The 19,199-nt window shown below is 37.7% G+C and overlaps 1 protein-coding gene across 1 annotated transcript; it reads right to left on the reverse strand.

The window, feature by feature from the left end:
• Positions 1–3,709: 3,709 nt before the first annotated feature.
• Positions 3,710–17,544, reverse strand: actr10.L (actin-related protein 10 homolog L homeolog). Its single transcript, NM_001095020.1, is given in 13 exon segments — positions 3,710–4,517; positions 5,017–5,218; positions 7,018–7,099; positions 7,961–8,034; positions 8,184–8,263; positions 8,636–8,671; positions 9,402–9,481; positions 11,914–11,981; positions 12,554–12,661; positions 14,033–14,141; positions 14,801–14,883; positions 15,059–15,131; positions 17,453–17,544. Coding segments are annotated over 13 exon segments (1,254 nt in total). The 5' UTR covers positions 17,530–17,544; the 3' UTR covers positions 3,710–4,335.
• Between the last annotated feature and the right edge of the window lie 1,655 nt (positions 17,545–19,199).

A 19,199-nucleotide genomic window follows, 5' to 3' on the forward strand; every position in this document is an offset into this window, starting at 1 on the left:
ATTGGTATTGACATTCCGTGTCCTTACTATATGTGGATCCACACCCTACCAGCAACAAATCACAGAGTATTCCAGATTGAATTCATCAGTGATGTTTAATAACAACTATTCCAACATTGAGAGTGAAGACAATATTGAGATTAAAAATAGTCAAAGGATTTCAGATTTTAAACAGGATTAAAGTGCAGTGCCTAGAGTTAAAAATAAATTAATAATGTGCTGAAAGACTCAATGTGTAATCAATTAATTCCCAGCTCTAGGGCTAAAGTGCAATGCTGATTTAATAAATAGAATTTAGTCAATTAAGTTAATCACTTTATAAGTTAGTTACCAATTAATTACTCCTCTAATTTTCCATCCCCAAATTCATGATTTTAAAGTGCAGTACTATAAATAGACTTAAAATCCCAATCGAAACTTCAATATTAGTAGGTTAACCAGTAGTAGGTTTATATGACCAATATAAATTTAAAAACCATGCACTTAATTCATATGAAATTAGATGACAAAGGTGAAAAAAGAACGGTGGAGCTGTCCCAAAACTGGCTGCCTATTATTTTCTTTCCCTGGGACACCACAAAGCAAAGGCAGGCAGGTAGGGTTACCGGGACTGTGGTCTCGTTGTTTAACTATTACTATGAATTAAGCGCATGGTCTTATATCCTAAATTTATATATATTTTAAGTCTATTTATAGTACTGCACTTTAAAATTATGAATCTGGGGATGGAAAACTAGAGGACTAATTAATTGGTAACTAACTTATAAAGTGATTAACTTAATTGACTAAATTCTATTTATTAAATCAGCATTGCACTTTAGCCCTAGAGCTGGGAATTAATTGGTTACACATCGAGTCTTTCAGCACATTATTAATTTACTTTTAACTCTATGCACTGCACTTTAATCCTGTAAAAATCTGAAATCTTTGGACTGAAAAGGCATTTTTAATCTCAATATTGTCTTCACTCTCAATGTTGGAATAGTTGTTATTAAACGTCACTGATGAATTCAATCTGGAATACTCTGTGATTTGTTGCTGGTAGGGTGTGGATCCGCATATAGTAAGGACACAATGTCCAATACCAATCGTACTTGTTAGAAAATTTAGTTGGTTTTAAGTAATTAAAGATTTTGGAGTGAGCTTTTAATTAATAATTAGTTATTGCAGGGAACTTTATTTTCTCTCTATAGAAAATAATCCTTCTTACATTAATTAGGGCTTCATGGGCCCCCCTATACCTCCTGGGCCCCCTGCAGGGTCTGCTTCCTCTGTAGTTATTCTTTCCTTACACTTACACTGAGTTCCAAACCTCCTAAAAAGACTTCTGAACCAGGAACCCTAAGACATTAAAGTCTGAAAAAAAGACAACAGATAATGCTACTGCATGAATATTTTTGGGTCCATATTTCCATATTCAGAATTTGTCCCCTAAAATGGCTGGTCCCCAGTGCACCACCTTCTTTCACAGCAGCGGAAGTTCTGTCTCTGCTTAAAACCTGTCATTGAGAGGTAGCCTCATCTGAGCGAGGCTACAGATGAATGACATGTGTAACAGTGAATGAATAAGTATAAGAGTTCAATCTTAGTCTGTCATTGAGCAATAGTGTTTGTGATCCCTCTGGTTTCCTCAGGCAGAATTGTACAAAAACCCTGAATTTCGAATCCCATCCTGTAGCACTGTCATGTGGGTAATGCTCTGGGAACTGTATCTAAAGACCACCAACTACAACTATATGGACCACATTTACAAGGAAACATGCTTGTGCCATGGGTTAGCTAGTGTTTAACATTTTTGGCCAACCTTTACATGGAGGAAGAGTAAAGGAGAACCTTTAACATGCTTAAGGGAAGTCATTGGTTAACAGGGCCACCCCCCACAGGGGCCAGGATTATTAGCCCCTCTTCAATCAGTCAAGTAGACAAAGTCCACTTACTCAAACATTCAGAACACACCTCTAATATGCTCCTTTGTGTCAAAAATTGGCCACGATCCACTCAATCTCTGCCCATCACCCAAGCAACCCCCCCTCACTTCTGTCCCAGGGGTGGCAGTATTTTTTGTATGTAATAAAATGGTATAAGCAAAAGAATTATACTTGAAAAAATCTGCATATGTAAAGGGTCTCAGACATTTCTGTAATATCATGCAGGAGACTAATGCCATGGCTGCCAAAGCAAGTGTTGATTGCGTGTGTATTTATAATACCAAAATGTTTCCTAGCAGCAGGCAAAACTGAGAATGTGGCCTCTTTATTAAGCACATAAGCTGGCCATGCATGGACCTCTAAAGCTTCACCAAGCTTTCAATTTATAAACATGTAGCCAAAATGACAGCCCCTAAACCTATATTTGAAAACCTCCCTCACTGGAAGAATATCCCATTGAGGTGAAGTTGTTTGTCCGCTTCTGTAGGTCTGTATTGGTCCCCCATGGTGTATAATCTTTGGCATGGGAGATAAATTATCAAATTATGCCTGTGTGGTCAGTTGGGCAAAAATCAGATTATTGTTGGTGACCTCATGAGCAAGGGGACCTTTGTGTTCATGGCTAGTTCAAAAGTGATGGGGGGGTTGTGGATGCACACCTGAGGCCAATTTCAAAAAGTATAAAGCCCTGTCTAAGTAATTCAAGTAAATATGCCAGTGCATGTAATTTTGAAACAATTTTTGGTGGTCCCCCTCACTTGTTGTGCCTTGGTTTGTGCAATCGCTCTCTCTTAAAAGCCATAAATGCTAGCGGCATGGGAGGATCTAGCCGTGAAAAAACCAACGTCCCATTAGACACTTCTCTATGTACACACACTTATTGTGTCTTTCATTTAGTTCTCCTTTACACTCTTTCATTCTATGCTTACTTACATACATACTCCCAAATACACATACACTTTCCCTTATCACTACCATACACACCTTCACATTTCACTTACACATGTACACACTATTGTGCAACTGCACATATCACTCTACTTTGTTTTTAATTACAACACCTGACTTCTACTTTTCTAAAATGGGCGTTGGTTAAGGCAGTCTCTCCCTCTTAAAAGCCGCTCAGCAGTTGGCGGGGGAGGATTTAGCACAGAGTTTGAAACCAAAGCACAGGAGATGTTTACATAAAGAATTGTTACTACAGAGAGGTAATATTCCTTTTTTACTATGATTAAAGATAAATAAGTTAGGGACCACCATGTGGGGTTTTACCTTGACGTGGTATGGTGGCTTATCAATATTATGATCATAACTTTGTAACAAAAAAACCCTGTTTCAAAATTACATGCACTGGCATATTTACTTGAATTACTTAGACAGGGCTTTATACTTTTTGAAATTGGCCTCAGGTGTGCATCCACAACCCCCCCATAGTTCAAAAGTGACTCAATTACCCTTTAGATTAGCCTAAACTAATCAGAAAGCCTCTTCACCATAAAAATTCGACTCCGCTACTACTACAAAAACTACTTCCAGTGTTTTTGTTAAGTCCACTCCAAACTAACCTCCTTCGTAGAAGCAGAACACAAGGTCACTGGCTGCCCTAGCCCATCCATAACTTTGTATAATGGCTTTTATAAATAGGCCTCTTATAACGCTACCTTTGTTCTGTGTATGTGCAGGAACCATGAAGCACCTCCATATTGTGTATATAACTGGGATACGCCCTCCTCAAAACAAGAAATAAGGGAAGTGCTCCATCCCAAAAACACACAGCAGTGTTGTGCGCTGCTCTGGAGTTTATTGTGACTGAATTGCAAAACATGGGATGATATATACATATATTAATATTATTTATCAAGTGTATTTGGGTTAGTGTTTGATAAGAAGGAATGTTTACAATAGAGATGTCCGTGTTGTTGCCAGTGTTTCCTTTAAAATATGTGTCAATATGTTAAATACCCAGGCACCGTTACATTAAACTAACAGTATAATATGCTCTGAGGGTTTCCATGCCAATATGATATTTAGGTCCATTACAATGCAGACATTCTGCACATTGCTTTAATAATATGCACAAAATAATAGGTTTGTCCACAACCTACACAAATGTAAGAGGGAATACTAGCTGCATCCCTCCAGCTGTCCTTCCACCACAATTCCCATCCTCCTTAGCTGGTTGAGAAGGAAATTTGTAAGGTAGACTGGACATTCTTGGCTTACAAGGATCATTTGACGATTTCCTAAAATTTGCTACAGAGGTAAAACAAATTTAAAAAAAGGCAACATTAAACCCAAGGCTTTACAGTTAGAACAATTTCAGGTTTGTTATGTGTAATAAATATCAGTCTTTCAGAAGAATCGCATCTTCAAGCAAAGCAAGGTTTGGCGAGGCAAGGCAAAGCATTTACTTCTCAGTAGAAAAAGCTCTTTTCATCATTGGGGGTCCAGACTTGGTAACATCAAAAATTATCTCAAGAGGTGGATTATTCAGGCAACACCAATCCGGTATACGTCCAGTCTGGTTATAATATTCTTTAGACACAGATCTGCTCCCCAGGATATCTTGAAGAGCTCCAAAAATCGCCCCTGGTAAAGAAGCAAAAAAAGAAAAAAATGGCATCTACATATACAAACCAGGCTGTAATTCTCTGTGCCAGGCCAAGGTATGAAGTAGAAAGATTTATGAAACCTGTCTATGTGTGCTTAACTCGTATATAAGTCAATAACGTTAAAGGGGTGGTTCACCTTTAAGTTAAATTTTGGTTATAGATTTAGGTTATATTTTTGGCTAATTCTCAGCAACTTTTCAGTTGGCTTTGATTTTTTATTTTTTTTATATATATATAGTTTAATTATTTGCCTTATTCAGCTGGCTCTTTGCAGCTTTCAAATTGGAGTCACTGACCCCATCTAAAAAACAAATGCCCTGTAAGGCTAAACATTTATTGTTATTGCTACTTTTTATTACTCTCAAAATGAACAACCCCTTTAAAATCATTCATATTATAAGAATCATAGGGAAATGTTTAAAAAACTTTTTTGCCCCCCACCCCCACATTGCTTCCCACTTTTATGGATACTGTACCTCCAAGCCATGCCACACAGTTTGGCTTTGCAGGGGGAGTGTGAACTTTAAAGATCTTGGTAGCCAGAGTTTCTTTGTATTTTGGCTTTTCCACCAAGTAGTGTATCTCTGCCATAAGTCGGTGAAGGAATCCAGGCAACATAGCAGTACCGCCTATAATTACCAGATTTTCAGCCAGCTGTTTCCTTGTATCTATTGGGCACTGGTCAATAAATAAATAAATGTTAATTCGCTGACAACCACAAAATGTTTCCAAAACTTCAAATGCACATCCACTCAGACTCCACTGGGTCTTATTCAACTAGGCATTTTGTACAATTATGGATAAGAATATGCAGCTTCCAAAAACCTCAAATTCCACTAACTCCAGACTGCAGATGGAATCTCATCTCCTTAAATACTAGAATTTTTTGTCTGTTTATTTCATACTACTCAATATCTGCTTATTGCCAAATGCAAACAGAAATGCTAAAATATGAAACATGTTCTCAGCTACTACTTTTCCCAACTACTGCCATTTTTCTTTCACATGCCTACCCTCTTCTTTATCACAGCCCCTTTATCACATTTAGAGCACAGGGTTTACAGGACAAGAGCGTGGAAGTGCTCATTTTAAAACATTATTTATTGTAAATTATGAAATGCAGTTTCCCTTCCCTTTTCAGAGCCTATGCTTTAAATGTGATAAACGGACAGTTCTAAAATTAAGGTTTTATACACTTTATATCCTAATATTCTAAGACAATTTTTAATCTGTCTTTAGTTTTTAAGGTTTTAAAGCCATTTTCATTTTATTCTGTCTTGCACCAGATTGAAGTTCCAAATGCTGTATGGCATATAACTCCCCCACTTAATCAGTCTTTCATGCTTCCTAGGGTTAGTGGATTCAGATTAAAGTTTACACTCAAAACTCAAAGAACTGCTGGTTAAAGCTCTTTCTATTATACTTAAAGGGATTGTTCAGTGTAAAAATAAAAACTGGGTAAATAAATAGGCTGTGCAATATATAAAATGTTTTCAATATAGTTAATTAGCCACATATGTAAAGTATAAAGGCTGGAGCGACTGGATGTCTAACATAACAGCCAGAACACTACTTCCTGTTTCTCAGCTCTCTGATTAGTTACCAGTCAGTAATCAGTGACTTGAAGGGGCCATATGGGTCATAACCATTAGGTTTTTAATCTGAGCTTCGTGCTATGGTTCAAAACCAAACTAACTGAACAGTTATGTCCTATGTGGCCCCTCTTCAAGTCACTGACAGAGTTAAGAGAGATGTAAAGCAGGAAGTTTTGGCTATTATGTTAGACATCCAGTCACTCCAGCCTTTATAGATTACATTTTTGGCTAACTATATTAGACACATTTTTTATTTTGCACAGCATTTACCCAGTTTTTATTTTTACATTGAACTGTTCCTTTACAGTTTGTTTGAAGTTGAATAGTTCCCTTAACACACTCTAAATGATTCCATAAAACAGAACAGCATAGTTGCAATAACAATCAGGCCTTTATCCATATTTTTGATTATCCACAGTCTTCAAAATAGTTAAATCTCTGACTGGTCTATAAGCCTCCTTCTTTCTTGGCAAGCTGCTGCACAAGAACTGAAAATACCGTTTGTGCAAAAAAAGCAATGGTTATAACTCTGGACCTTAGAACCCTGAGGCTTCTCTAAACCAGCTAATAATCTAATTAGCCCATTTCAGTTGAATCACTATTCCAGTAGTCCATGTGATCAACTCTAAATATGATCTACTTCATCAGTTCCCTGTCATGTGCCCATACAATTTAAATGCCACACCACACTACCTCCAAAAATGAATGACCTCTTAAGCACAAGATGTTTTAACATAATTGTAGTGGATATTGCCATTATACGGTTACATTTATAATATTAGAAAAATCTGGCTTTCCACAGGTGGCCTGCAGGCAGGTAGATCACATATCCTAAAAATCACCCTGCATGTGACTTAGTTAGCCACCAACATAAATATTCACCTGAACAAGTGAATCCAGTATTAAGGAAGCAACAGACTTCTCTTCATTGTCCTGCTCGAAAAGCAGTTCTGCAACAGAATCCCTGCAAAACAGAAGTGTAACTTCTACCTTAAAATTGTAAAGCAACAGAAACACAAACTTTCTTTCCTTGTGAGCAATACTACTGCCAGACCTTAGCAGTTATTTGAAGCTGGTCATAAACAAATAGATGATCTTGGATAATATATATATATTTTTTAAATTTACTACATAAAGTAAGGTAACATAAAGTGATGTGATTCTACTACATGGCAGCCAGTTTGTCTGGCCAGACAATAAATTCAGTTTAACAAGGTATTCTATCAACATCTGTGGAAGCTTATTGGGCAAGTCTGAAGTGGCAGGAGCAAACACTTAGGGTCTATATATCATGCAGTGTTAAAAGTGGTGACATTGCCTGTGGTGTTGCTCATAGCAACCAATCAGATCCTTGCATTTATTTTCTAACTGTGAAAATCTAATTGATGATTGGTTGCTCTGGGCAACATAACCAGTAATGCTTTACTCCACTTTTTACACAGCATGATAAGTAGGCCCCTTACTTGCAGCCCACTGAAATCCACTCCAATATCTTTTGAACACCACATCAGGTATGTGAGTATCCTATATTCACTCACAAAATGTTTCATGGGGTAGGGAATTAGAGTGCTGTGTAGGCAGGAGCAAGGGCTGATGCAAGTAACTTCAACTACATTAAAAACGTCAAAGTTTTGGTCTCCACCATAATACTAGGTTAGAGATTAAAACCTGGTCTTTACATTGATTTTACCTACACATCTTGAACGGGATTCAAAGTAAGCCCTGGAATTTCAAGTACACAGTCCAAAGAGCTCCCCAAAGGCCCAATAAATAGAGAAGTCTCTCTGGTATTTGGCAGAATCCACAGATTATCAGGCCTCCTTACCTTATAGAACCTTTAACATGCAAAATCTTTTGTCCATCCAAAGGATAGTCAACATCAGGTGGTGGCACGGGGCGCTAAGGATGATGAAAACAAGGAAACTTACAATGAAAAAAGGCAAGTGCACAGAACAGTAGTCACATTTCATTTCCATCCAGAAATCACTGGGTTGCAAAAAGATACTCTATCCTTGCTTTGGGGTAATCAAAATCAATATAAATCCTACCTCAGCAGTGCCATCCAAATTAAATTTTGCTGCTTGAAGTTTTAGTCCTCTCTGGAGGTCACTCACAAAGCAGATGCGCACTTTAATGAAAGAGAAACACAATCACCTGATATGCCACAATATAATGTCTACACAAACTGTTTTGTTGCTGCTGTATAAACCCACTTGACACTTAGGGGAGTTGTTACCACTGGAGACAAACATCACCTGTGATTTAGCCCATAGCAACCAATCAACAATTCAATTTGAACAGTCACCTATAAGTTAGACCTGATTGGTTGCTTTGGGCAACATCACTGGTGATGCTGGTCTCCAATGTTAATAAATATGCTCCTAAAGAGTTATGGTTGTGTCTTTATGTGTGATGGTGGTTAGCATTGTTGCTGTTCAGTGCTGTGATTTCAGCATTTCCAGAATTTCCGGTTATTGTTGTGCAGGGATTGATCCATTACCTTTAATGTCCTCCACTATTTCTTCTGAAATACTGCCTGAAATGAACAAATATCAGTAAGCAAGATAAATCTATTTAATCTCAAGTCTGACAAGTCACACAGGAACTAAACACTTCCTAAAGGCTAAAAGGTTGATTTATTAAAAGAAAAGGTTAAATATTTTTAAAAAGTACTCAATACGCTTTTACAATTTCAACAGCTCAAGCTCTTCTCAGGAATCTGCCAACAACTAGCGGCTTAAAGGAGAACTAAATCCTCTTCCTTCCATCCGCCCTCCTCTCTGCTTTCTTCCTCCCTAGTACCTTAGTTGAAAAAGTGTCCCTGGCATTAACCTTGGCATATTCATGCAGAGTTGCGCAGCAGAGCTCTTTGGCGCCATCTTCTGTATCTTGGGGTTCCTCTCAGAAGTGAGCGTCGTCATGGAGCTTTTTCGAGCATGTGCAGTTGGGGTCATTCTGGATATCGTGCCTACTGCAAATGTGCCAGAAAGCTCAGAAAATTGACGAAAGAAAATAAGAGGATCCGAAGATACAAAAGATGGCGCCAAAGAGGTCCACTACGCTACTCTGCATGAATATGTCATGGTTAATTCCAGGGACACTTTTCCATCTAAGGAACTATGGAGGGAGTTAGCGGGGGGGGGGCAATGGAGGGAAGGGGGTGGGGATTTTTGATAAATGGGGGGTTTAGTTCTACTTTATTGTTTGGAGCACATGCTGACACTGACTATATTCAGTTCTGCCTCATACAAGAAAACAATGCTTACTCATTACAGATGGCAAACTCTGGTCCTTGGCTGTTCCTGTATTGGCTGTGCACTCCTCCAACAACTGTGATTCCAGCTCTCTGAAGCAAAGATGTATGGAATTAACAGATGTAAATATCTGTGATTATCAGTATATAGTAAATATATACGGTACGGAGTTATTTATCTTTTTATTCAGCAGCTCTCCAGTTTGCCTTTCAGCAATCTAGTTGCTAGCTAGGGTCAAAATTACCCTAGCAGCCATGCACTGATTTGAGTAAGAGCCTGGAATATGAAGAGGGGAGGGCCTAAATAGAAAGATAAGTAATAAAAAGTAGCAATTACAATAAATATGTCACTTTACATAGCATTTGTTTTTAGATGGGGAAAGTGGAAAGAGTCAGAAGAAAAAGTCAAATAATTAAGAAACTTTTAACATACAGTGAAGACCAACTGAAAAGTTTCTTAGAATTGACCATTCTATAACATACTAAAATTTAAACCTTTAAGCTCCTCATACCACAACATTCTTATGTAGAATGTGCTTTCATGTATATCTACATTTAAAGGAGCAGTATCCCCCTTTTCAACATCAGTGCAATAAATTTGATTTGTATAGATCATACAAATCTATGGTCTTTGTTATTTCTTGAGCTAAATAGGGCAAACAGTCAAACTGAGCTACTGCATGTTTGGTCCTTGACAGTTAGGTACTTAGATTTCCAGTGCACAGATAATGGACTTTTGAATCTGTGTTGTGGTAATTTAATTATTTGCCTGGAAAGGGCCAAATATTGAGTAGCTCAGTTTCCCAGTTATGTGCAAGAAATAACAACAAACTATTTTTTATATTAAACAGCAGGCAAAAATTATCTTCAGCATAAGCCCTATTTACAAGCTACTCATGTTGAGCAAAGGGTTAAGAAGCTGAGATACACAGACCTGGACTAAAAGTTCACTCACTTTATCAACCACTAAATCCAAAAACTTTCAACCCTGTTTTTTATCTTAATGTCAAAGGGTTACTATGTTTTTGTTCTTTTTAAGTTTTTCTTTAAGCATTTGTAACATTGAGACAACATTACAATATTGGTTCTACAAACGTGTTAAATACACCCAGTACATCTATATTGATCAGTCAGTGACTACTTAGTACTACTACTCAAGATGATGTTCAGCCACCTGCTAGAGAAAAAGGGGGGCTTTGGGGTTCTCAGTGGAGGGAGGGCTATAGTCTCAGAGGGTTACTGTAAAATACTGTAACTAGTGGAACGTTGTAAGCTTGACTTAGTGAGTCATGACCATTTCATGACCACTTAATGACATGACCATTTAAGACTGCACTCATTAGTGATAGCTTTTGATAAAGCAATTCATAATCAACACATTATGAGAAGGCAATTCTAGGTGTTCTCAGAGCTGTGGAGTTGTAGAGTCAGAATCTGGAGCAATTTCGGGTATCCGGAGTCGGAGTCGCCAAAAATGTACTAACTCCTAATAACTTTAAATACCAGCACTGAAAATAATCAGATTTAAGAGCTTCTATGAAGGAGGATATGGCAGAAGTAATTCTGTTTCTAAGAACAATACTTTAGTTAATGTTGAATTGTATATAACAGCTATTGTACAACTATATGCCAAGTACAATTAATATATAAGTTGTTTTAGGTTTTCGAATTGTTTTTGGTTTCTGTAGTTTAACTTTGATTTTGTTTTAGAAATAGAAGGACGTGGTTTCTATTTTTGAGCTTTGGCAGTGATATAAAGCCTTGTATGTTGTGTTTCTTGGAAAATACATTTGTATATTAAAGGAACAGTAAAATAAGTGTTTTTAAAGTAATTAACATACAATATACTACTAGCATGCACTGGTGAAAGCTGTGTGTTTGCTTCAGAATGAAAATTATAGTTTATATAAATAAGCTGCTGTGTATCCATTTGAAATGGAAAAAAGGAGAAAAGGCACAGGTTACATGGTACATTGCAAAAAAACTCTGTCCAATTAAATGGTGCATTATGTGCTATGTAAACTGTGCTTTTTCTACTTTTTTCCAGTTTGAATGGCTGCCCCATGGAAGATGGTGCCCATGAGCTCTGCTGCGCTACTCTGCATAAATATGTGATCATGACATTCAGGGACACTTTTTGGAACTAATTTGTACTATTCAGGGAGAAAGCAGGGAGGGGGGACTATCTAATGTAGTGGATGCAGTTTTTCTTATGGGGGGGTTAGTTCTCCTTTAAAAACACAGGAGTCGGAATTGGAGTAGGAGGTACAATAAACCGAGTAGTCGGAGTCAGAGGATTTATGTACCGACTCCATACCCCGGGGTGTTCTGTTCAAGCGTTATGAGCCATAGATCTATATGGACCCTGTGTTACACTTCCATAGCAATGAAGCTGCTGTTTTCCTGATTTAGGGCAAAGAGATACTGACAAGCTCTTTATGATAAATACAAAACAAATAGTAAATAATTAGGGACCCAATTGGGGAAAACACACAAAAAATAAATTTTGGCAATAAAACGCTTACTTGTGAATCGCTTTGCCTCCGAAGGGAAGAGCTCCCCAGCAGCTAAGGATTGGAATTCCTTCATATATCTGATGTATGTTAAGAATATATATTTTCTATAAATTAAAGGTCTTGTAAAAGAGGGCCATTCCTGATTGCAATGAAAATGTGTTCACTTACATTTCTAATGCAATAAATATCAGACTGCTAAATCTGCACTTACACCGAAACATTAGGAGGGGGTTATAAAACCTATAAAACCTATACAACAAATAATTACACACTATAGTTTTTGAATGATATTGGCAGCTAAGCAGTAAGCACACATCTAACCATTCATTAATATGTGAAACATGGAAGCACCGGCAAAAAGAAATCTGAGCACCAAGAAGAGAACAATAACAGCACACCTACAGGATGGGTGTGATTGTTTATAATATAAAATCTGAGGTGGACTAAAATTATGGTGTGAATTAAAACACACAATAAATACACAACAAAAAGTAAAAATAAGGCTATTGCTGTCTGTTCAATAATGTGAAAGGAAGACTTACAAATAGGCAAACTTCTTATTTCTCAAAGCATACAAACAGAAAAGACAAATAGCACACTTTATTATAGATTATACTCTATTATATTTTGCTTCTAAAAAAAAGGATACAGGTAGCACTAAGCTTTCTGCATATCCACAGTCCAAAACCATGGCTGAGTTTATTCCAAGGGTTAGAAGAGACATGAGATGGCTTGGAGCAAAGAGCACTGAGGGAACCTGTAAGAAAATATACATAAGCCATATTATTAATAGTCATATTCATACAGTGGTGTCCAAAAGTACAGTCTTGACCAATTCTATCATTTTTACTGAACAAATCCTAAACTGAAATGTTCAATGCAATGAATCTCTTAAAAAAAACAATTAAATGTGAAATGCTTTATAATAGAAGAATCTGAACTACGGTATGTTCTTTGCAGTCCCTTAGCTGTAAAAACATTAGGTGAAAAGCAACTGACTTAAAGACAAAGTAACCTTCTATTCCAGCTGGGAAAATTAAATAATGACAGAGAATGAAATTGCAGTGTATTATTTATTATTCGGTAAAATTACAGAATTGGGCAAGCGTATTGTATAAACCTCATACTGAAACCCTGGCCTTTGTATCTAATTTGCAAGCTCATGAAGTGCCACTAATAGGCATGGCATTTGGGAATACCTTAGTAACAAACAACAATAATCAACAAGCTATTTTTAGCAATAAATTGTGCCACCCAAAACACTGCATTTTGCACATAAGCTTTAAAATAAACTTGCAATTATCCTTGCAACATCCAGCTGAGCTGCCGTGGGTTGTTGCTACTGTATTTCTGGAGCCCCTCCAATGGCCCTACACATGGCACAAGCATTCACAGATTTGCCTATATATATATATATAAGTTCTTAATGAATCAGATAAAAATTGAGCATAGGGCTGGCCAGATATGGGATGACTGACGTAGTTGGCCAGCTTAAATATATTGCAATATATGGACAAACAATCCCTGTTTTGTTTAAAGGGTAAGGCATTTTTTAGTAGCAGTATGCACAATATGTCTCTGTCTTAAATATATTGATAATGTGTTGAGTGCAGAGGACCTCTTGTATTTGTCTATATATATATATATATATATATATATATATATATATATATATATATATATATATATATATATATACACACACACACATATATACAAAAACTGGGGCACTCAAAGACTCTGTCACTGCCTTGGTGCTGGTCAACAACAGATAAATATCAAAACTGCCAAAATTGACCACACTCATAGGACTTTGTATAGTGCAAAAAAACTGGTTTATTTAGACGTTTTGGCTCACAACTCAAGGCCTGATGACGGCTTGAGTTGTGAGCCAAAACTTCGAAATAAACCAGTTTTTTTGCACTATACAAAGTCCCATGAGTGCTTTTGGTGATTTTGATATTTATCTGTTGTTGACCAGCACCAAGGCAGTGACAGAGTCTTTGAGACTTTTTATGTGAACCGGGGCATGATAGAGAAAGCAAATATTTAATCCGGTTAGGGCTATGGCATGGTTTCTGAGGCTGAGACCAGGCAAGACATTGCAACACATATTTAAAATATATACCTCAAAATACTTGAAAAGAACACGTGTGAGTGTTTCCCTGAAGTGAGACGGAGACAGCACAGATTCTATCAAAACAACACGGCGATCTCTGGGATTCACCAAAAGGTGCCTGAAAAGCAAACATATAATGCTAAACATAACAAAACAGATTCAGCCAAAGTTTAAATATGAGGATAATAATAACCTGACAAACATCTATGACAGATAGAAATCTGATGCAAGAAAGAATCATGCTCTGGAGCATATTAGTCATTCAGCTTTTTTTACTGTATCAGAGATCAGAGATTGCAACAGAACTAAGACAAAACAAACTACAGAACCATTCCTTCAGTTATGCACTGTCAATGGTAATTATATAGTGAATAAAGTACCCCCTCTTGTAAAATATAAGGATATTATAAGTTACTAAGGAGTTCTATGACCATATAAAAACAGGTCATACAGAGGTCATGGATCTCCAAGGTGACTTCTAATATCCTTATATTTTGCAACAGGGGGTACTTTATTTATTATAATACACACGTTTCAGTGAGTCATGTGACAGAAATTACATCATTAAGCTTTGATTATTACTGATTACCTAATTAAGCACTGTTTATAAGGATATCATTTCCAAGATATTCATGGCTCCTGTTTATTATATGCATATAAATGTATAGTAGGGAAAATTAATCTTTGTGTGTTTGGTTTACAAATGCCACCAATGTTCTTTACTTTATTTTTCAAGAAAGAGTATTGTACAATTCTGAACAGTGTAATTCTCCTTACCTGAAATAAAGCATGTGAATAAATTCAATTAGATATGAATACAATTCTTCTGTATTAATATGGTACTGGACAACTTTTATAGGCTGCAACAAATAAAAAAAAATTAGTAGCAAAAATGCTTCTTGATTTGTGTAAATAGTAATGGTACAGCACTGCAAAATATGTTGGCGCTATATAAATACATGTTAATAATAATTTTAAAAATAGTACATAAATAACAGTATCATTTTTGCAGTAATTTGTGAATAAAATAAATACCTCAGAGATGCCAGGCTTTCTTATCTCACTACGAATAATGCATCGTGGCCCTGTTTCCCCAGCAAATCCACATCTGTAAAGTAGAAGTGTTAGTCATGGGTCAGTTTAGCGGAGCATAATGTTGAACCTGCAATTTTAAAATACTACTCATCTAAATAATGAACTTCATTGACATAACATGTGGAAAAGTTAAGCCTTTGAAAACAAATAATACATGGGCAAGAATAAATGAGTTTTTGTGGATGCTGTTTTTTTAGTTACATATGGACAGACAGAGCTTTGTTACACTATATGTTACAGAACTGAGGGATGTAGGGAGCTGCACCTCGAAGTTCCATGACCTGTATAAAAACACTCAGCTTTTCGGCCTCGTATTTTTATATGGTCATGGAACTCTTTGGTAACGTATAATATCCTTGTATTTTACAGTTGGGGTCGTTTATTCACTATATAATGCTATAATAATATAAGTTTCAGCAAGTTATGTGACACAAATTACATCATCAAGCACCTATTGTAACGGATAACATCACTAAATAAGGATATATATTACAAGATACTCATTACTCCAGATTATGGAATGCCCCCTTATAAGGAAATTCCCAGGTCCCAATAATATATATAATACTTGTACAAGAGTGAAATCCCACACTTAAACAACTGGGCACCGCAGGGTTGCCAGGCTGGAGGATTTCCAGCCAAATTGGGCTACTAATTTAAAGCCCAGGCAGGTTTTGAAAGTACAAACTCGTTAAGGTACAGATTTGGGCTACTTTTTTGGGACTTTGGCTGGTTTGTACTTTGTAAACAAGCCAACGTTTTTTCTTGCCCTAATGTGAAAAGCCTGAGTCTCCCAATGCATGTTGGGTAATGTACTTTTTGTTTACCAATTTGCTAACTGCCAAGTTCAATGTAAGACTACAATACCCAGCATGCAATGGGAGTTACCAGATTTTGGGTCCTGTACCCCAGTCTCCCGTCACTCTTATGCAGTCTTGCATTATCTGGTGACTTTCCTCAATTCCAGACAATTTTGGGGCAAAAATCTGCTGGCCACCTAAAAAGGTTGAACCGTTTTACCAATATTTATTAAGCACAAAACAAAACCTGTGGTACCATGTTAGCCAGTAGCAAAAATAACAAAAAAACAAACAAATACAAAAAGTATTGTAGAAGTGATACCTATATTGTACACAGGATGTATTTGCAGGTTTCACATCTGTTGCAGGGAAATGTACCGGCTTTAGTTGTTTTAGGAAGAGCACTTGTGACAATCATTTTCCTCAGATTAGGTGGTTATAGGGATCACTCCTACAATACTTTTTGTAATTGTTTGTCTTTTTGTTATTTTTACCAATATTTATTGAAATTGTATATGTATTAGGACCTTAAGGGACCCCTATACCTCCTGGGCCCCCCATCTGTCCCATGGCATATCTTCATATATATTTGTGTATTTTTTAAACTTTTTTTTTTTTTTTTCACTGCACATATTGTGGTATTTTTGAAGTGCCTCTTGGCTAGTTGTGGGCTGGTTGTGTAGCTGACTTTGGCTGGTTTTGAAAATTACACCTGGCAACTAGGGATGCACTGAATCCACTATTTTGGATTCGGCCGAATCATTCGCGAAAGATTCGGCCGAATCATTCGCGAAAGATTCGGCCGAATCATTCGCGAAAGATTCGGCCGAATACTGAATCCTAATTTGCATATTCAAATTAGGGGTTGGAAGGGGTAAAAAATATTACTTCCTTGTTTTGTGACAAAAGTCACGCGACCCTAATTTGCTTATGCAAATTAGGATTCGGTTCTGAAAAAGGCCGAATCCCGGATTCGGTGCATCCCTACTGGCAACCCTGAGGTACAGGGAAAACCATGAATCCACTATAAAGAAGCTGTTACAGTTCTAGTCCAGTTTGTGTATTGTGTGTCACTTATACCATAGGCTAACATTGACTTCGGTAGCTTTTAGATGGCGAACTAGGGGGGGTCGAAGTTTTTTCTTAAAGAGACAGTACTTCCACTATCGAATAGTCGAACGATTTTTAGTTCGAATCCTTCGATTCAAAGCCGTAGTCGAAGGTCGAAGTAGCCCAAAAAACACTTCGAAATTCGAAGTTTTTTTACTTTGAATCCTTCACTTGAAGTTAGTGAATCGGCCCCTCTGTGTCAGGATACAGTGCGAGGAGTGTTCTCCCATGAGCTGCTCATTCATAGTTACATATCAGGAAGCAGAATAGACCGATACTAGTGGTGGCAATGAGAGAATCCCAGTTATATACACTGCCACACGCGGCGCAGAAGGCCAGCCGCAGCGACTGAGGCCTGAAAGCCGCGACAATGACTCAGGGCAGGACCCATGTAGTATATAAATGGCTGTACTCCCCTACTCACTTAGTAAATGCTTCCCCCAAGTCTATGACGACCGCCGTCTTCTCTCCGCCGCTGCCCAACCCCTCGTACAGCGGCATCTTTGCTGCTGATTCCCCTGTCAGCGCAGCGTCGCAAATTACGGCAGGGCGGGGTTACTCTCTGCTCGCTCCAGTACGCTGATTGGCTGTCTCGCTGCGTTCACATTGCGCATGCGTCGTAGAAAGTCAGCGTAAAAACAAACAAAAAGAAATTGCTGTTGGGCTGCGGTTTTCTAGCAGTAAAATCGATAATAGGAATAGGCTCGTGGGGTTGCTGGGATTTTCGAGCGGATTCCTAAAGTGACGCAGTAATAACACTCACACAGTTAATAAATGCAGAGGGTTAAACATGGACGTTGTATGATTTTTCTTTCATATTTGTGTTAGGGAAAGCAGCCATTTAACCTATTCCACAGTCTCACGGAAGCTTTCATCCCAGTGTCTGTTTTATTCGGAGAGGAAATTGCTCTTGTTGTTGTTACCTTCTATTTTCATGGCAGTGCCAATGTATTATTTACTGTTTCAGGGGTAGTGAAATTAGTTGTTTCACTGGACCACAACAAATTCAGTTTCGGCCCTGAACCTTTGTAAGTTGATGTATTCTACCTAGATATGTTGCAATTGCTCATTAATGAGGGCCTTAGCTTCCTACACCCCTGGGACTAGGGTTGTCACCTGACCGGTAAAAATGATGGCTTATCCCAATGTTATTGATAGGGAAAAAAGTAAAATACATAGGAAAAGGTGGCAACCCTACCTGGGACCCCCTGCAACTTGCTTCGGGGCTATTAGCACATACAGTGCTTAGGCTTCCACTAGGGTTGCCACCTTTTCTGGCAAAAAATACCAGCCTTCCTATATATTTATCTTTTTTCCCTATTAATTGGGATCAACCATCATTTTTACCAGCCAGGTGGCAACCCTAGCTGCCTCTGCAATCAAGCCAGAAAAACATCTGTGGTAAAAAGGCCCCCGTTCACCTGTCACTGCTTCCCAAAGTCACGTAGCTGTGAGCTAACGCAACTGTCAGCCCTCCACTCCAGATATACAAGTGGCTAAAGCTGGCCGTAGAAGTAAAGATAAAGATGTTAGAAACGAAGGTTCGTACGTTTTTCAGCCCGTGTGTGGATAATGCCGACATTTTCTACCATGGCGATAGGTCATTTAGTCATAGTCACATAGTAAGTTAGGTTGAAAAAAGACACACGTCCATCAAGTTCATGCTAGTTGATCCAGAGGAAGGCAAAAAATCCCATCTGAAGTCTCTTCAATTTGTCTCAGAGGGGGAAAAATTCCTTCCTGACTCCAAAATGGTAATTGTACTATATCTCCCATAACCCTGTATTCCCTCACTTGCTAAAAAGCCATCCAACCCCTTTTTAAAGCTATCTAATATATCAGTCTGTACAACTGATTCAGGGAGAGAATTCCACATCCACAGCTCTCACTGTAAAAAAAAACCCTTTCCGAATAATCGATCGGACAGGATAGAAAACTTCTGTCGGCTAACCATAATATCTCTGCATGTATTGCCTATCTGACAATATCAATGTATGATTGCTGTCTGTCAATTCATGACCATAACATTGTCTGATTTGTTCTTTATACTACTTTATTCAATCTGAATAGTTAGGTGTAGGTCAGAAGATCGCATCGAACAAGCCTTTGTCGGACATAAGCATACAATCTGCATGTCTATGTCCAGCTTTAGTGAGTGGAGGTCTGTCTGT

Source organism: Xenopus laevis, chromosome 8L, assembly GCF_017654675.1.
Source record: "Xenopus laevis strain J_2021 chromosome 8L, Xenopus_laevis_v10.1, whole genome shotgun sequence".
Taxonomy (NCBI): Eukaryota; Metazoa; Chordata; class Amphibia; order Anura; family Pipidae; genus Xenopus; species Xenopus laevis.